Source organism: Erpetoichthys calabaricus, chromosome 18 (assembly GCF_900747795.2).
Source record: "Erpetoichthys calabaricus chromosome 18, fErpCal1.3, whole genome shotgun sequence".
Taxonomy (NCBI): Eukaryota; Metazoa; Chordata; class Cladistia; order Polypteriformes; family Polypteridae; genus Erpetoichthys; species Erpetoichthys calabaricus.
The window spans coordinates 46,800,506-46,820,773 of record NC_041411.2 but is presented as its reverse complement, the minus strand read 5'-3'; the positions used below and the strand labels follow the sequence as shown (position 1 = coordinate 46,820,773).

At 38.7% G+C, this 20,268-nt stretch overlaps 1 protein-coding gene and 1 long non-coding RNA gene across 9 annotated transcripts in view; both read left to right on the top strand.

The window, feature by feature from the left end:
- Positions 1-20,268, top strand: part of cacna1c (calcium channel, voltage-dependent, L type, alpha 1C subunit) — a 1,063,887-nt gene that overhangs the window by 684,999 nt on the left and 358,620 nt on the right. For all 8 annotated transcript variants that reach the window (XM_051921415.1, XM_051921414.1, XM_051921413.1 and 5 more), the window contains one exon: positions 10,260-10,432. In XM_051921415.1, the coding sequence (XP_051777375.1) occupies positions 10,260-10,432 (173 nt within the window). The remainder of the gene's footprint in view (positions 1-10,259; positions 10,433-20,268) is intronic.
- LOC127526309 (uncharacterized) lies at positions 17,213-17,714 on the top strand. The gene is made up of 2 exons (XR_007933935.1): positions 17,213-17,494; positions 17,637-17,714. It is a non-coding gene; the product is annotated as an uncharacterized LOC127526309 (long non-coding RNA).

The following is a 20,268-nucleotide window of genomic DNA, read 5'->3' as shown; positions in this document are numbered from 1 at the left end:
CTATACAAAGAAAACAAGAGGTGTGGGAATCTTCATTCATAGAACAATTTAATTTGTAGTATCAAATGTAGTATCAGAACCTGAAGGGCAATATGTGATGGTTATGGGTAATTTATTTAATTGTAAAGTGATTTTGATAAATACCTACACACCCAATGTGGATGACTAAATCTAAAAATGTATTTGCATCCATTCTTAACTTGAACACTCACAGAATTATAATGGCTGGAGACTTTAATTGTGTTTTAAATCCAGACCTGGATAGGTCTTCAGCTACAGGGGCAATAACTTCTAACACTGCAAAAATAATTACACAGTTTTTAATTGATCATAACTTATCATACCCATGGAGGTTTCTAAATCTATGTTATCTCTGACCGTGCCCCTCTGATCATGGAGCTTACATCACTATACCCCACATACTCCTCTCGCAGCTGGCATCTGAACCCATTGTCATTAGCTGACGAGAACTGTACAGAATTTATATCCAAGCAATTTAATCAGTGAAATTACCAGAATAGATCAAGAACACGCCAGGTCTTCAAATGAAGCACTTTTTAGGGAAAGACAGGCTTTGCTATCGGGACTCAACCTTTTGACAATAAAAGAAACAGAACAACTCATTTTTAAATTTAGACATCATTTCTATGAACACGGAGAGAAGGCTAATAAAATCTTAGCTCAACATATTCACAAGCAAGAAGTTTGCAATGCAATATCAGTAATCAGCACAGGAGATAGAATCATTGGCCATAAAAATGAAAGACACACATTTAGAGAATACTATAAGTCTTTGTATTCTACTCAGTATAAAGAATATAAGACACAATCTAATGCATTTTTTGATACATGTCGGATACCACAGCTAGATACTCTTAAGTGTAGAAGAATTGGATAAACCTCTGACAATATCAAAATTACTAGATGTTATAAATTCACTATAGAGTGGGAAAGCACCAGGTCCTGATGGCTACCCTGTTGAATTTTATTAAAAGAATTTCAATTATGTTAGCTCAATTTTTATTAGCAACATTTTTAGAATCTAGAAACAAAACAATTTTGCCTCTAACTTTTTCCCATGCATTAATTACTGTTTTTCCTAAGAAAAATAAGGACTTATTACAATTTGCATCATACAGACCAAGCTCACTTCTGAATAATGATATTAAGATACTCTCCAAAGTTCTAGCTAGAAGAATTGAGAAAGTGCTCCCTTCAGTAATATCACAAGACCAAACCAGATTTATTAAAGGTAGACATTTGACTTCCAATCTTTGATGCCTATTTAGTTTAATATATTCACTCATAAAGTCTAACACTCCAGAGATTATCTTTGGATGTAGAAAAAGCATTTGATATGGTTGAATTGGATTACCTATTCAGCACTCTGCATAAATGTGGGTTTGGTCCGAACATATGTGCATGGATCAAACTACTCTATACCAGTCCAGAAGTTTCAGTTTGTATTAACAACATTATTTCAGAATTTCCAAAGCCTGAGAAAAAAACTTGTAAATCCATCCCAGCTTAAATCCCTTCGCACCTCTCTGTCAGTGTCTTTTGTCTTGTAAATGTGCTGATCAAGACAAGCAGCCTACTATTCCATCCCACCACCGCCGCAGAACAGGCACAAAATTCTCCTAGTTCCAGCCTTGATTATCTGGGAGTCAGGTACCTAGAGTTGTATGGGGAAATAATAGATTGTTATTTGGAAAACATGCATTTCATGTGTGTTCCGTTTCTACAATAATCTGTGTAAACACCTTGTTAAAACAGAAACGTTTTTCATATTTTAATAATAAATGACAAACTGTAGACATAAACTATATAATGTGTGAAGCCTGAAATCCAAAGATCAAATAAACACTTTCACAAAAGGTTCAAGAATGATACAACAGTTTCCGTGGTGCAGCCATAAGAATTGCTGACTTGTAATCAAGAGTCCCCCGGTTCGATCCTGACTGCCTCGTATATTTAACGTTTTGAGTAGTAAGCTGCTCTTATTATTAATATTATACAATAAACACATACATTTTGTTTGCATCTGTAACAGCCGGTGTAAATTTATAATTCTCATAAAAGTTAGTTTTTTTTTCACTTTTATTCTTTCCATCATGATCAGGATATATACGTACTACCGCCCCCCCAGGGATCTGACGCTGTTAGTTTTTATTTGAAACTGGGAATAACTGTATATGTGAATGGCGTTTTGAGACAATGGAACTAGAAATTCTGTGATCTGGATGGATAAATGCTGACACACAAACGCTGGTGAATCTGCCTTCTTCCTATCTCACTTGAATTTTTTTTATTCAGTTTTGTTGAGTGTTCTTGCTCACGCTGAATTAGTATGCACCTTATGGTCCATGAGGTCAAAGCCACACTGACAAAAAACAGAGACATAGGTATATATGATATTTGGAATTATTCATTTTATGACCTGTATAGTACATTTCAGAAAACATTGTGGCACAGATGCAACATTATTCATATTATTCGCATTCATTCACATGACTTCTTGCGGTTGTAATCAGTGACCGTGTTTTTTTTTTTCCCCCCGATCTTGCCCAGTCTCCACATTTTGGTGCATGGTGGTGTTTTTTTTTTTGTACTCCAGGACATGCAGAGGAAAGAATAGTACAGAGAGGTCAGTTCCGCGCTACAGTATATGCAATCATCAAATTCAAATGTTAACAGTTCCCACACACCCAAGGACCGTCCTTCCTACATTTACGACATGTGTACCTGTTGCAATGTACACACTTCTCTCTGTGCTGTGGTTACTATTACATTGAAAGGGCACCTGACACTGACTCGGTTTGCTTTCCTGGGGGGCGGCTGTCTTGGAACAGAAGCTTGTCGATGTTGCATCTTCCTTTCCTTTTTCCATCACCTTTTCTTGTAAGAAGCGACGACGAAGTTCTTCTGCAAGGTGAGCCATGATCACTCTTGTACCAAATTAACGTCATTCTGGACAAAAAAATTTAAATGCCTATTACACAGCATTGGTGTCACAATCCCTCCTAATCCATTAATAGTTGTGTTTGGTGTACTTCCACATGGGCTTAAAGAGGAGAAGGACAAACAAACTGTAATTGCCTTTACTTCACTACTAGCACATAGACTTATCTGGCTCATTCTAAACCACCTCTTTTAAGTCAGTGGGTAACTGATGTTATAAACTATTTGAAATTGGAAAAAATTCAAATTCTCACTTAGAGGATCTGTTTAAAACTTTTTTAAAAGCCTGGCAGGATCTAATCGATAACATTTTAAAATAAGTACAGTAATCCCTCGCTACTTCGCGGTTCACTTTTCGCGGATTCACGACTTCGCGGGTTTTTAAATACAAGTGATTGCCCGCCTATCGCGGAAGTTATGTTCCAGACCCATCAGCAACAGGAGAAAATCCGCGATATAGAAAGACCATATAAATAAACATTTTTATAGTTTAAGCCTTAAAATACCCATCCCACATGCTTTAAACACATGTAAACTTATAAAACACACTTTGTTAACACATATGATATGTGGATGTCGGGTTAAGGATATGAGTAACATCTCACTATTATAAAACATTTTAACTTCACGTAAAACAAGACAGTGAGACAGGAAAATTGGTGATGTACAGGCTTAAAATTATTGACACGCAGAGCGACAAGCAGCACAAAGCCAGCACAAAGTCCAGTTCTCCTTAGCGTTCATTCCCCTCCCACCCCCTTGACAATGCGAAGTGGCAGGAGCGTACTGCGCTTCCGGGGAGGGGGGGTTTGAGCGAAGGTGCGTTCAGCTCTCACACACCCACACACACACACACACACACACACACTCCTCCTTCCGAACGCGCAGAGCGACAAGCAGGCATTTTGGCAGAAGCAGCACAAAGTCCATTTCTGCTCAGCGTTAGTTCAGCTGCCCCCCTTCACAAAGCGAGTGCAGACAGATTGACGTCTGATCGCTGCGTGCAGTGTGCAGTGTTGGTCTGAGGTGTTTAAGAATGTAGAAAGTGTTTAAGAGCATAGGAAGTGTTTATAAGAGCGTGGGAAAGGTTAACAAGAGAGTGAGAAAGGTTTATAAGAGTGTGGGAAGGGTTTATAAAGCCTTAAAATATGTATAAATAATAAAATAAATATAGATCACTACTTCGCGGATTTTCACCTATCGCGGGGGACTCTGGAACGTAACCCCCGCGATAGGTGAGGGATTACTGTATTTATATTGGGGAGAAAGACTCCTTTCTCTCTTTACTACTCTCAAAAGTTTTACTATGGCTATTGACCTTCCTCTCTTTCTCATGGGTGGGAGTTGAACTGAATTTAGTTTTCTTAAGTTTGACTTGCATGTTACATGCTTTTAATAAATTCAATAAAAGATAATAAAGGGGAAAAAAGAAAAAAAAAGAAATGACAGTATTAAGCTATGGCCTCGTTTTCCTATTGGTTTCTATCAATGAAGCCTTTTTGATTTTTATTTACTCTTTTTGCTAACCTTGCCCAGAAGATTATTTTCCTTAACTAGCAGGTACTGGGATTGTCATCATGGCAAATTCCAGTCAGCCTATGAAAAAACTTGTAATCCCAGGCCACCTTAAATTCCTTCGCACCTCTCCATCAGTGTCTTTTGTTTTGCAAATGTGTTGATCAGCACAAGCAGCCTCGGCCTGCTATCCCATTTCCAGAACCTCCCGACGGAACTCAGTTGCAAAATTCTCAGAGCTCAAGTGTGTTTTTCTCGGTGTGAGGTGCCTGGAGTTGTATAGGGTAAATAATATACCGTTATTTGGAATACATACTGTACATTTCGTGTGTGTTCTGTGTCTACAAAGATCTGTGTACGTGTAGGATGCCAGTAAATGTGAGGCAGGAAATTCTGAACACATGCCAAAAACAGAAACTTTTTCCATGTTATACTAATAATGACGTGAAGTGTGTAATGTGTGAAGACTTTAGTCCGAATATTAAATAAACATGTGTACTTTTATTTAAGAATATAACCAAAGAAAAAAAACTCATTCAGGTTATATGTTGCCATCAATGAGTTAAAAACCCAAGCTGAAATGTCAATCGACAGAAAGTTGATATGTAATCTTGGATGGTGCAGAGGTAAGAACTGCTGCCTTATAACCAAAAGGTTCCAGGTTCGAGACCAGGCACTCCGTGTTTTGAGTAGTAAGCTGCTATTATTATTACTATAATGTAATAAAAACATACACTTGATCTGAGTCTGTAACACCCAGTGTAAATTTTGGCTACTTGTAAAAGTTAGCGCTTTCTTTTTTTATTATTCAGTTTTATTCTGTGAGTGATGTTCACGTGGTACAACCAAATTGCCTCTCCCTCTCTGAGTTGATGGCGTTTATCTCCATTCTTTTCACAAGAAATGGTGTTATGGTTGATGCCTGCTCAGAACTATTTGTTGTACCGGCAATCAAAGATACAATGTCCCGTGACCACTATCAGACTATCATGCACCATTTGCGCTATGACAATAAAGACATCCGTGCAGACCGTGTGAAAAACAACAGATTTGCTGCGATTTTGGACATCTGGCAACGTTTTGTTGAGAACTGTGTTTTGAGCTACAACCCAGGGCAAAGACTTTCCGAGTCTGTGGTCATAAGGCTTATGGAGCCATTTCTGGAATCGTAACAACAGAAAGCTTCTTCGTGTTGCTTTCACTGGCTAATAGACTGCTGCACCGCAACATAACACTGCTTGACACCATAAGTAAAATGGGACTTCCACTTACAGCTAAAGTCTCTTCAGCACACAAGCAACTCTCCATGTTAGTGTTTAGATCTGGCAGTGCCAAGCTGACAATCAACACGTATGGCTCTGCCCCAAACAAAAACTGTGGATGACATGTGAGGTTCAGTCTCCGGTGAGAACCCAAGTACAGAGCAGCAAGAGCAAATATGCAGAGAGGCATCAAAACTGCCAAGATGGCTGTCTGTTACACAATAAGTCACGGCAGGAGTGGTAGAGATTGCAACAAATCACCAATTACAGAAGCAGTACACATGTGCAAATTTGTTCTGATGCCTTATTGACAGAGAAAGTAAATATTTTCTTTGCTCAATTTGAGGCAACGTGGTCTCACACAGACACTCTTTCCCTGCCGACATATTCTCTTTTTCGGAACAAGTGAGACTGGTGCTCAAGACAGTGAATCAGAGGAAAGCTGCTGGACCAGACGGTTTACTTGGAATGGTACTTAAAGCTTGCGTTGACCAAGAAAGCAGGAGTCCTTACTATGATATTTAATCTGTCACTGATGCAGGCCACCATTCATCCTTGTCTTAAGTCAGCTTTTTTCATCCCTGTCCCTAAAATTTCAGTTATCAATAACCTTAAGGATACTAACCGATTGCATTGACGTCACCATTCGTGAAATTTTTTGAAAGACTTATTGCTGAGCCCATTAAGGGCAGCCTCCCTCCCAACTTCAACCTTCATCAGTTTCCTTATAGATCCATTAGATGCATCAATATAGCCCTCCATACAGGGATGAGCCATCTGGAGCATCTCAGAGACCTACCTCTGTAAGGATGGTGTTTGTCGATTATAGCTTGGCGTTTAATACAATCATCCCTAGTATACTAATTGACAAGCTGTATAACCTGAACTTTTCCCCGTCATTCTGCACTTGGAGAGAAGATTTCCTCACTGGTGACCCACAGACTGTTAGAATTAACCCCCACAGATCCTTCACCCTCACACTTAGAACCAGCTCTCATAAGGGCTGTGAACCAAGCCCTCTTCTCCATGCCCTGTACACTGTACATTTAGTGACTCCAGCAACATTAACATCAGGTTCGCTGGTGACTCCACCATGGTAGGTCTCATAGCCAGTGACAGTGAGCCAGCACATAGGGTTAGGGTTAGTGCAGAAGCTGTCAGTGTGGTGCTGCAATAACAACCTCTCACTCAACACCCACAAAACTAAAGAGATCATCATTGACTTCAGGAGGCACAGAGCAGAGCCATCCCCACTCTACATCAACAAGAACGTGGAGGAGAGGATGATCTCCTTTAAGTTCCAGGGAACTTATATTACATCTCTGAGGACTGTCCTAGACAGCAAACACACTGGCAGTGGTCAAAAAGTCCCAGCATCGACTGCATTTCCTGAGACTTCTCCAGAAAGTGGAAATGAAGGGAAGCCTGCTGTTGACCGTTTAACCATCAAGAGTGTTTTAGCATACTGTATTTCAACCTGGTACACTGGCTGTACAGCAGAAGACAGAAAAGCTCTGCAGAGGGTAATATCCATGGCAGAGAAAATGTTTGGCTGCTCTCTGCCTTCCCTGGAATATAACTCCAGTGCCCAATGATTCTGCAGAGCCAGGGAAATCATTAAAGACCTTTCCATTCCTGGCCACTCATTGTTCACATTACTGCCCTCCAGCAGTGGGTACAAGAGCATTAAAAGTAGAACAAAAAGATTTGTTTTTTAAATTTACAAAACTTTTAGAACTGTTTCTTCCCCACTGGTATGTACAATGATTACATTAGTGGATAATTTCTGCCCCTTATTTATTTATGTATGGTATGTATTTGTTATAGTATGTGTGCTTTTTTATATCACTTGTTTGTCATTGTTTGTTGTTCTTGCACCATTTACAGGTGTAGCTTTTACAATTTCATTGTACTTGTACAATGGCAATAAATGCTTTCTAAGTTCTATTCAGACTTGACATCTTTGACCTTTCCTGAGGAGTTTTATGGACAGCCTATGAACCAACACAGAAATCCAATAATAATGTATGTGGATTCACATCATGCAGGCATGTGTATCAATTACACCCCTCCAGATATCACCATCTTTTCACACATAAACTTTAGAGACTCCCATTAGGGCTTTAAAGTGCTCAAACAGCATAGTTTTATGAAACACCAAATTCAACATCACTTAAAAGGCAGACATACCAGTAGTCAAATTTTTCATGTTTGCAACCTGATGTCACATTGCTGTCACTTATTTGTCTACTAATACCAACTCACAATGAATTACACTTAATCATGCGATTATGAGCGTTCCTTCACTCGCCACATGCTCTGTTGCATTCCAGTGAATACTAATCTACTGTATATATGACGCTCCACCATATCCATGTCATAATCCTAGAATGGGTTTGTCAGCAGTGTCTTTTTGTAACTTTTTGTTGCATTTATAATTACTCATTTTTGCAAACACATTGTAGAATTTGTAAATAAATAATAAGTTTCAGTAACTCATGGTTTAGCATGCGTTTCTTATAACTCATGTGTTGATATAATATGATGTTACATTTTATATATTGTAGTAAGTCATACAGCAATCAGTTTCCAGTGTTTTATTTAAATATTATGCTGTCTAAATAATAGTGTGTCATGAGGAGACTTCCACATTGCTAACTGGTAAATTAAAATTGTCTCATTCCCCTTAATACACACAGTGTTCACTTAAAGAAAAAAAAAATCGGATTTGCAATTCAAGCTGTTCTCACATGGTGCTGTAACCTAATTAGAATATTTCAAGCACATATTCCGGCTTTTATAATTAACCCATAATGAGCATTTGAGTACTCAAGTGTTCAAGTCCATTTCTAACTGATATCTTTTGTAACTTGTCTTTTAAACAAATACCAACTGTTTGATTTTAATCCACTAAAAAGTTGTAAAGATCTGCATGCTTTTATCCTTATTAAGGTTAAATTAATAATCTACTGAAGAACTTCCTATTAGAAAAAAGGAAAGCGATCCCTATCAGACATTTGTTCAAACTGTGACTCATTTCAAAAATGATACTTCAGACACTCTAGCTATATTTACAGGTTGAGAAAGCCATTAGCTTATCATGAATATAATATTGTTCATAATATTAGATGCAAAATTTTACAACATATTGAATAACCCCTTTATTTGGTACACCTGGTTAGTAATGCTTGCTTCTCAAAATAGCCAGTTATAGTTTAGTTTTGGTTTAGGTGTTGTTTCGCCAAGTATTAGAATAGGCAAGACATTTGATCTAGGTGACTTTTACCACATTATGAATAGCGATGTCACAGTTTTTGGTTCCACTTTCTTGGTGGTCTACAATGGTGTGATAAACAAAAACATTAAGTGACTACCAGTTCTATTGCAGAAACGTGAGAGAGGGGTCAACAGAGAAAGGTCAGACTCATTCAAGGTAACAAATAATCAAATGACAGTTTGTTACAATACTAGTGGTACTAAACGTTTCACTGCATATTCTGCTATATGTTTCTTTTGTATGTGACAAATAAAATTTGGTTTGGTTTAATTTTGATTTGGTAAGGTGATTCACTGCATCACTTTATGGTCTTTTTTCAAATGGGTAATTCTTGAAGGATAATAATCCCTTGTGATCCATGAATGTTACAATTAGTCTGTCCAAGTGGTCTACACCAGGGGTCCCCAACCACCGGTCTGCGACCCACTACCGGGCCGCGAGAGAACTGCCGGCAACGGAGACTCACTCAGACTTTTCAGAATGCTTGGTGGGCGGGGCTTTGCAGCAGCCCAGAGAGAGGAGAGAGACCGAGGTGAGAGAGTATTACAACAAAGTATTTTTACGTTCCCGACAGTTTCCCCATATGACACGAGACTATAGAAATCTCATTACTACGAAGTACATTCAGCAGATGCTTTCATTACAACGAGGTGACCTTGAAATGCTTGAATGAATCATCCGCAGAGCAGTTAGATCTGTGGCCGCAGCTCAGTTGTACACATTTAGGCTACACAACGATCCCCAAACAGAAACATTATAAAAAAAAAAATTCTTTCTTTGAACTTTCCTCGTACTGTTTTTTTTTTGATGTTTTTGTTTTCTGTGGTTTTCAGTGATACCTTTTGCTTATTGCTTGTCAACATCTGAAAAACATCCATTGGAATTTAACTCATTGTCACCCTCCTATAGAAACGGCAGACACGAAAAAAACAATAACAGTGTTAATGTTTGTGATGTGCAGTCTGTTGGAATGGCAAATGCAAAGCATATGTCTTTGTTATATGCAAAAAAAGAAGAAAAATCTTGGGTTGCAAACGTATGCGAACTGCTTAATAATAATGTGTATATGTTTCTGAGTTGTAGCCAATACAGTGTTCAAATGGATTGGGCAGGAACCAACATTTACTTCATTATTCTAAGTTCATGTTTCATGTAGAATTTGTGCTGTAATTTTAATTCAGTCCTACAAAAAATGAGAAAACCAAGTTCAATAAGACATGCCTTTATTCTTTGTGTGCTTGCAGGGAGTTTTCAAAGGAAAGGGAAAAAGCCAAGGCACGTGGAGATTTTCAGAAGCTACGTGAAAAGCAACAGTTGGAGGAGGATCTTAAGGGCTACTTGGACTGGATTACCCAAGCTGAGGATATCGACCCTGAAAATGAAGATGAAGGTCTAAATGAAGAAAAGCCTCGTAACTGTAAGTATAGTATAAAGAAAATGTATAACTGTGCACAAACTTCAGTTTAACCGCAGAAAAATGTAATCTTTTTCTTCTTTTTAAGTATGTTAAATATGTGAGAAGTCAAATGAGCTAATTTATGTAACTGTTACAACATAGATTAAACATAATAGAAAACTTAATATGTGACATGTCTGACCAAGTACTGTTGATATTAACTTCTAATTTTACATTTGGAAACTGCCTGCTTTAATATTAAGCACTTGGCTTCATTTGAGGGTTTGTGCATGTACAAGTGAGTCCTATGATGGAATGGTGAATATAATGTAATGAACTCTTTTTTTGACTGGTTTGGATCAGAGTCTTTAACATGTGTTAGGCTTATGACACATGTTTTTATGGTTACCATGATGGGTTCTGGAGCTATGAGTGGAATGAAAATCACATACAGTAGAAATTATTACAAAGAGTTGACCCTGACAATAGATTACTTTATTAGGTTGGCTATCTCTGGCTATCTGCGGGTGACATTAAAACTTATTTAGTGTTTGTGGGCCTGAGTGCAGTACAAAATTTTTCAAATGCTGGCTACTTCTAGTCAAAAACAGTATAATATAAAGAAGTAACAATCTTAACATCCAAAAGCATTTTTCCTGTTGAGGTTGTAGCAAAAAAAGTATTACTATTCTCTGTAAGCAGATTTTTTTGTGTGTATGTGTGTTTTTTTCTTTGTTATCTCTGCTACTGCCAGGCCAAGTTTTTGTAGATGCTGAAGCCTATGTGTTCCTTCTCATAGCACCTATAGTGCAGCTAGGGAAAGGAGCTCCCTCCACTCTGTTCTCCAACAGGAAAGCAACTTGTATATTTGGCCTAGCACTTAAAGTTTCATTATAGAAGCATACTCCTTGAAGTCAAAAATCATCCACTGGAATATAGCAAATAATGGATAATACATCTTAGATTAAGTTAAATGTGTGAGCAGAACTTGTGTTGATGAATGTGATTAAAACAAGCAGAGAATTGGTAAAGTACTAGTTAAGTACAACTTAGTATAATAAACATTGATTTTAGACTTTCATTAATGGTAATTAAGTTTTAAAAATTTTTAAATTACTTTTGTCATTTATTGTCATCATGCAGCTTATACCAACCCATTGCAAATCATTAACATAGATGTCTGATGACTGCTGAAAAGCCAGAATAATGTCATCCATTAAAAGTAATGTAGAATTTCATATTTAAAATGATCCAGTAATATCGTATTTCCCACTGTCCATACATTTTCTTAACTTGTTTATCTAATGCTGGGGCTTGGAGCAACTGGAGCCTATTGCAGCAGACAAAGGGTGCAAAGCAGGAGCAACACCTGAATAGGACACTAGTCCAGAAAGAAAGAAAAGCATACATATTCCAGGATGGAATGATGGGCAAACCACAGCAATGGATATGGAAAATTCCAGTAAGCAAGTTGATAGAAAAATCATGCAACATTTCGTGGATGATAATACCCAGGTTTGGGTTGAAGTAATGTTTGTGTAGAGTACAAATGCAAATGTTATTTAGTAATAGCTGAAGCAGAGTGAATCATGAGGAATGTGACAAGAAACTTGTAGTAATACAGTGAGTAGCGGCAGTGTGTCGAGAGTAACTAGTATAGAGAGATTTGTACTAAGGAACTAAAATTATTATAGCATATTATGGTATGTATATATATATATATATATATATATATATATATATATATATATAATATATATATAATATATATATATATATATGGTTGAAATAGTTTACTGTCAAATAATGCAAAGAATACGCGACACATGTTTCGCCCTAATTCTGGGCTAATCAGGCGTACACACTCTACTGCACTCCATCTCGATTCCCAAGAGGGAGTGCAGTAGAGTGTGTACGCCTGATGAACCCAGAATTAGGGCGAAACACGTGTCGCGTACTCTTTGCATTATTTGACAGTAAACTATTTCAACCATTCTGTGATCTGCTACTCACAACTGAGGGCATCGTGGCGGATGTTAGCCGACTTGCTGACCAACCACAAGCGTTACCTGGTAGGTAACCACCCATACAATCAGATTGTGATTCAGACTACGAATGCCGTGAAAATATATATATATATATATATATATATATATATATATATATATATATATATATATATATATTTGCAGTTGGAGATCCACGAAGGGAGAAAAAACGAATTACGTATCATAAAATAGTTTTATTCCTGAGCTTTCAACCCCTATCAGGGGTCTTCATCAGAGGATAATGCTTAGACTTGTCTAAAAAATATGGATGTGTGTTTTTGCCCTGTAATGGACTGGTGTCTCGTCCAGGATTTGTTCCTTCCTCTTTTGTGCCCTATGTTAGCCTCCAGCAACTCAACCAACCCTGTTCAGGACTGTGGATTAAAAAATGGAAAACATATATATTACTGTGTATGTGTAAATAATGTCAGGTCAGGTTGGGGAGCATGCACTAGTACAGCACATTGCCGCACCCACCACATGATGAAATGGCTCAAGATCCTGGTTGGCAACCTCCACAGACAGACACGCGGTCAAGTCCCACCCTCCAGAAATGACTAAAATCTATCTGCCGCAACCAGGTGTAGCATGTTCATCCCTTGGCCTGGTCCAGCTGCACAGGTCCTTAACAGTGAGGATCCTTTGAGCCGGATCACCCTCGTGGAATCATTCCACATGGCCGTAGTGCCATAGCTGATGTTCCCTTACAATGCAGGTAATGTGCCTCATTCGGGACTCCATGAGGAACCGCTCATTTAAAACAAAGTCAAACTTTTGGAACCCAAGGATTCTTCAAAGAGACACAGTACCAAATGAGTCCAGTCTTCGTCTCAGGTCACTGGATAGCATCCATTTCTCGTAACCATATAGCAAAACAGGATGCACCAGGACTCTAAAGACCTGGACCTTTGTCCATTTGCAGAGATATCGGGAGTACCACACACCCCTTTCTAGCAACCTCATCACCAGTCAAATAATCTGTCTAATCTGTTTATGACATGTGGCAGTGCATATTGGCACTGTGGAAGCATACAAGAAACGCAGATACAGTCACAGAAAAGCATTCAAATTGGCTAAACATCAGCATGTGAGTAACCTGAGTATAGCTGCTGTAATAGAGATGCTTATGGAATACAAGTTTAATTAATCATATGTGCATTTTCTCTTCCCTATGAACTTCATACTTTCTTTGCCCACTTTGATAGTGGTAACAAGCAGGCTGCCATTTAAATTGCCTGCAACAAGTTAATGTCCATAAAGCATCCGGTCTAGATGGAAGTTCAAGGCATTTTTAAAATCTGTAGCAACCAATTAGCTGACTTCTTCAGTGAGACAAACTGAGGTGCTCTTCTGCACTAAAGTACAACAATTATACCTGTGTTTAAGAAAACAAAAGTAGACTGTCTGAATGACTACACACCAGTGGCACTCATTCCAGTCATGACAAAGTGCTTTAAGAGACTGTAGGTGGGACATATTAAACTGGATATTTTAGATAGTCATGATTATCTCTAGATTGCATATTGTCACAACTGCTCTACATAGAATGGCGTATCCCTTGTACTCAAAGCTATGAAAAGGATGAATGCAGTGGGAGTGGGGTGGGAGCTCAGTCTTCTAGGACACACCAATGTACACATCAACAGACCATACTGGGAACTGTAGTCCCAATAGGCAGCCCTGCTGGGTCCCATGGCTGCCATTAGAGGGGAGCTGCATGGAATGACTGTCCCAACTTTGAGGGGCTTCCATTTGGCCAGGAGGTGCTTCCTTTATGCAGTGTCCTAGGACCAAAAGTACCCCTGGAGTCAGCTTTGGAAGAACAAACCTCACCTGGGAGGAGTGGAGAGAAAAAATGAAAGATTTTTGTTTTGGTTCATGCTGATTTGGATAAAGTCCTGTAGAAAGGTACTTTATTAAAATTAAAATAATGTTTTTTTGAACCCGGGACTTTGTGGTACTGTTGTGTCTGAGGTTTGGAACTCTGCTACTCCCCCTAGTTGCCACAGCATATATATATGCAAATATCTGTTCATCTTACAATTGCGCTCTGTTGGGCATATTCATCAGTAGTGTTTGCAATGCACCATCTTCTAGATTGCTTTTTCTTTTTTGTTTTAATTTCAATAGATGCTGCATTACAGACATTAGCACTGCCATTAAGAATCTAAACCCAGTGCTATATAATTGCAACACCAGACGAACTGATACTGTGTGGTAAGAGAGGTCTGTGGCATGCCAGCTTATATTAAACATACCGTATAATGGACGTGCTCACGCTAAGGGGGAGAAGCAGGTGCAAATCGTTGACTAAGAAGATGGCTCTTCTCCAGATTGGTGTAAGGCGGTCAGCTGACCATGCGCTGCCTTGCTGGCATGTGCAGGTGATCTGATTGTCTTGTTATGAGCTCAGGTGGCAATCAGGTGATCGGACCGGCAATCCTCCCCAGTGTATTAAAGGAAAATGAGAAGACACAGAGGGAGAAGAAGAAAAGAAAGAAAAAATGCAGGGAGAAACAGAGGTTAAAGGGCGAGAGCTGGTGCATGTTGAAAGAAAGCAGGCAAATGTGAATGGAGCCCCTGGGAGGAGTGTGTGTGGCCAGTGGCAGTAGGGGGCTGAGGGTAGCAGGAGTGACTATCATGCTCGGTACTGTGCTGTAGTCTGGAGGAGCCATCAAGTTGGCAGCAGTAGGAGGACAGCATGCTTTCGCTGGGTGGAGCCATTCAGCAACGGTGGGCATGGAGCAGAGTAGGAATCAGCAGCATACCATGGAAAGCCATGGGATTGATAGCAGGGTTCTGGGCCAGGACAAAAGGTTGTCTACGCCTGCTGGTGGACTTCACGTCGGACAGCAAGGTCCATAAAGGGCTATTAAAGGAGACATCGGTTATAAAGTGGCTCTGACTTTTAAGGACAGTTTCTTGCCTGTGTTTTTAACTTCATGTTTATGAATATTCTATTTATTGGTTTTAACTTCCACTATGAACACTTCATTTTATTGGATTATTTATTTATTATGGATTTTGCAGTACACTTCAGAAACTGTTTTGTTGATTTGCTTTGTTTTAAAAATAAAAGCACTGAACACCTTTGCACCTTCCGCTTAAAATGTGTTGTGTGTGTCCTCATCTGCCTGGCTCATCCGGTTATGTTATTAATGGTGTCAGGTTCAGGAGGCTCCCAAAACAGAAGTGAGAGCGTGGCGCCAACCTGCAACGTCACATACTGTAGCTTAATAATGGACAATTTAAATAGTAAAAGTGAAGAAAATAAAAGAAATGGTAAAGGAAGTACTAATCTAACTAGAATTTATTAAATATTTGGTGATCTAGTCTCATTAATGTTAAATGAGAGTAAGAATAAATTGTTAATGAAATTTGTTATTTATTTAGAAAGGATAGAGGGGCATACTGGCCTCTGAAGACATGAATTTGAAACCCTCTAGTGGTAGTCTTGCAGGATTAGTTGTGATTCTCAAACCAAAATAAATGTCTGGGGATAACCTGTTAAAAAGTGTATAATGTATATTGGTGAAATCCTGCACAGGTCTTCTTCTCAAAGCACTAGCCCACAGTTTCTAGAAGACCAGGCGTTTTAAACAACTGCCAGCGTTTCAGGGAGAGAGCAAAATATATTGAACAAAAGAAAATAAAAGATAACATTTCTGTTAGCTATTTAGGATCTCGATTGCAGAAGGTATCTGAAGATTAATAATCATTTTGCACGTTTTAATGAGCTCTGGACAGTGGAGACAACAGGCACAGACACACATAGACCGCTACAACTTCTGAGCTCCATGTGTTTGAGAAGTGCCTCTGTCTGCTATAATATCTTTCTGTCATTTTAACTATATGGCATAGGAACAGCACATAGAGTTTAGGTATGCATTGTGGCCTATGCCTATTTTGTTGTGGCATTTTTGCAGTTCCAATTAGACAGTAAAGTAAATTTTTTTAGTTATTCATTTGGACGTGCAGCCTCATCTGTGTATTTATTGGTGGTGTTAGGTAGATTTCTTGATTTGGGTGTTTTGAGTACTGAAGTCAACACTTCTGTGAATCTTCTTTTTCAGCTTTCTTATTGGCAATCCTTTTAACAGAGTATAACATACCATTTACTTCAAATGAACATTTTGCAGTTTACAGAGACAGATCAACAGAAGCTACATTCTGTTGGGATTTGCAGTCTAAACATTTAGGATGTGCAGTTGATTGGAAAGTATTTAGTAATGCATGTATGAGGTGAGACACAAAAATAACTGGTCTGGGCTTGGGGCTTTCCTGGAAAACTGTCTGGAGGTCGGCCGAACATGAATCATAGAACTATATCCCCTCCTACATGCCCTCTCAAACCGCCGACCGGCTAAGTATATCCTGTGAATAGCTCAGTCAATATTTGCACAACAATCTCTACACGAGTTGCTGCTATAATGTCTGGTGAAAAAATCGAACAGCGAATCAATATCAAATTTCTTGCGAAATTGAACAAAACGGCCACAGAAACTTATGAAATGATAAAACAGTGTACGGTGATAACAGTTTGTTTTGCACAAAAGTTTCAGAGTGGCACAAACATTAGGACAAGAAAATGTGGAAGAAATTCAACTCCCAGGTCGAGAGGGGGATGGGTGGTTCAGCAAGACAACGCTCCTGCGCACAATGTTTTTTCCGTAAAGCAGTTTTTGACTGACAAAAACTATTCCTGTCCTCGATCATCCTCCGTATTCGCCTGATTTTGTTCCCGAAAATCAAAAGTGACCTGAAGAGAACACATTTTTCTTCAGTGGATGAAGTGAAGACAGAAACGGCAAGCCTGTTAAAGAGCCTCAAGCAAGAAGACTTCCAGCACTGTTTCAGTCAATGGAAGATACATATGGAGTGGTGTAGAGATCGGGAGGGGGAGTATATAACAACAACATTTATTTATATAGCACATTTTCATACAAAAAGTAGCTCAAAGTGCTTTACATAATGAAGAAAAGAAAAATAAAAGACAAAATAAGAAATTAAAATAAGACAACATTAGTTAACATAGGTCCTGCGGTGGGTTGGCACCCTGCCCGGGATTGGTTCCTGCCTTGTGCCCTGTGTTGGCTGGGATTGGCTCCAGCAGACCCCCGTGACCCTGTGTTCGGATTCAGCGGGTTGGAAAATGGATGGATGGATAGTTAACATAGAAAAGGAGTAAGGTCCGATGGCCAGGGTGGACAGAAAAAACAAAAAAAAAACTCCAGACGGCTGGAGAAAAAAATAAAATCTGCAGGGGTTCCAGGCCACGAAACTGCCCAGTTCCCTCTGGGCATTCTACCTAACATAAATGAAATAGTTCTCTTTGTAGTTAGGGTTCTCACAGAGTCACTTGATGCTGATGGTCATACAGACTTCTGGCTTTTAATCCATCCATCATTGTTGGAACATCACGGTGCTTTGAGTAGATGGTGACAATGTTTAGAATATATATAGAATATAACAATATAGAAGGTGACAATGTTTAGGATGCTGTAATTCATCAATATATATATATATATATATTTTGTTTTAACCAATCCTGTTTATTTTTGTGGCGGCACGGTGGCGCAGTGGGTAGCGCTGCTGCCTCGCAGTTGGGAGACCTGGGGACCTGGGTTCGCTTCCCGGGTCCTCCCTGCGTGGAGTTTGCATGTTCTCCCCGTGTCTGCGTGGGTTTCCTCCGGGCACTCCGGTTTCCTCCCACAGTCCAAACACATGCAGGTTAGGTGGATTGGTGATTCTAAATTGGCCCTAGTGTGTGCTTGGTGTGTGGGTGTGTTTGTGTGTGTCCTGCGGTGGGTTGGCACCCTGCCCGGGATTGGTTCCTGCCTTGTGCCCTGTGTTGGCTGGGATTGGCTCCAGCAGACCCCCGTGACCCTATGTTCGGATTCAGCGGGTTGGAAAATGGATGGATGGATGTTATTTTTGTGTATCACCTCGTATTAATAAAATATATTTTAGTGTTTCATTCAAACAGAATGTTCAGCATCTGTTTTGTCTTGGTAGAGTAATATATTGCTCTACTTTCCACTTTTGTATTATTAATATGTAGCCTTTGTCAGAATGCCTCAGATCTCCCAGACTTACGACTGTTTATAAGGTACTGTACCATATAACTTCTCCCCACCTTCCCTTCTACATTTATAACCTCAGGCAATTAGGTGTAGTTAAAGACAAGCGGGAGTTAAGTTCCAATTTAAATAATATATTACTGATAATATTTATAAATGATAACAATATGCAAAGTACATTTGAATTTTGGCAACCATACAACCTGATAAATAGTGATGTGTAGTTTCAGGCGACACATAGATTTGTTAATTACTTAAAATGTCTCTAGTTAAGGCATCACTTGTGGTCAGCTTTCTTCAGAACAGGCCGCATGCCTGTCTCAATATGGCTGCTGAGCTGTGCTCTTCAATGTGTTGTCCTTTTCAGTTCATGGTGTGTGAGATGATCTTTGATCAGTTTGGTAAGAGAGAGTGAGGTAAAGCAATCAAATTTATAGGTTTTCTGTTCAACCCCTACAGCCAATAGGGTGTTATAGTACTTAAAATCTTTTGATACAAGCCAGTTCCAAACAGCTATACTTCAGACCAATGGGGGGATAGAACACCTTTACACCTGCCACCCCCCAAAACCATATGTTAAGGTAAAGCTTGGCAGTTAGGCAGCCTGGCTTTCCTGTGGGGGTTGACTGGGAGTCCTGCAGAGAAATATTAGCCAAACTTGTTTGAGGCACTTCCCCCAACCCTGTTGTAAAATTACAAAGATACTCATTCCTAAAAGGGGGAAGAGGTTCTTAAACCATCAAACCATTGCTGTTATTATCAATAATGTAACACTAATACTGCATTGCTTTGTCTAAGTTACAAATAAAGACATACAAAATATTTATCAACTTGTATGCAAAATTTCACATCATAACAGCATCCTATACCAAATGCCATATATATATATATAAATAAATATCAGTATATGTAAATGTTGATTTCTGTCCTTGCAGAAGCTAGAAGATAATGGAAGCTTACTTTCAGACAAGAGCACTTTGCTGAAATTCAAGGAAAGAAGCTTTTAGATAAGCACTCCAAAATCACCGAGCATGTTTAAGCAATCAGTGATGTCAAATAGTGTACAAAGATATATGTACAAGTGCTGCAGAGTGTGTCAAGCTCAAAACATAAATCACCTGAACAGAGAAATACAAAACTAGAAAATAAAAGCTGCAGCAAAGCATACAAGGACAACAGATGAAACTGATGAAGATGCACATAGTATACAAGGAAGTGAAACATAATTACAACATGCAACAAGTAAGAATTTCCCATATTTGAGGCAGGTGCCACAAGAAAAAGAAACAAAAAACCAGTGAAACACTTCATCAGTGTTAAAAATTATTACAATTATCCACTGCAAACACAAATCTCACTCAATTTCAATGTCTATTCAGTTCTCATTACATAACTTAATACTGAATTTCATTTTGGACTTACCAAGTTCTCCTCTTCACATAGTAAGCTCAGTGGATTAACATCTGCCTTTGTATTTATTTTAACCTAAGTAATATCATGAGTCAACCTTAGTGTAATTTTACTTTATTTCTATTCTATTCTATTTCTTAATTTTTTTTTATTTATTAATTTTATTGTTATCATTCCATACATATAGATTAATTTATAACAAAAAAGAATTGAAGACAAGTCAGACCCCACCCTTGAGAAGGAGAGCTTAGCCAAAGGAGAATTGCTTAAGGCTTTTTAATAGGGCAAAAAATAAACAAAAGAAAGGAAGAAATATATA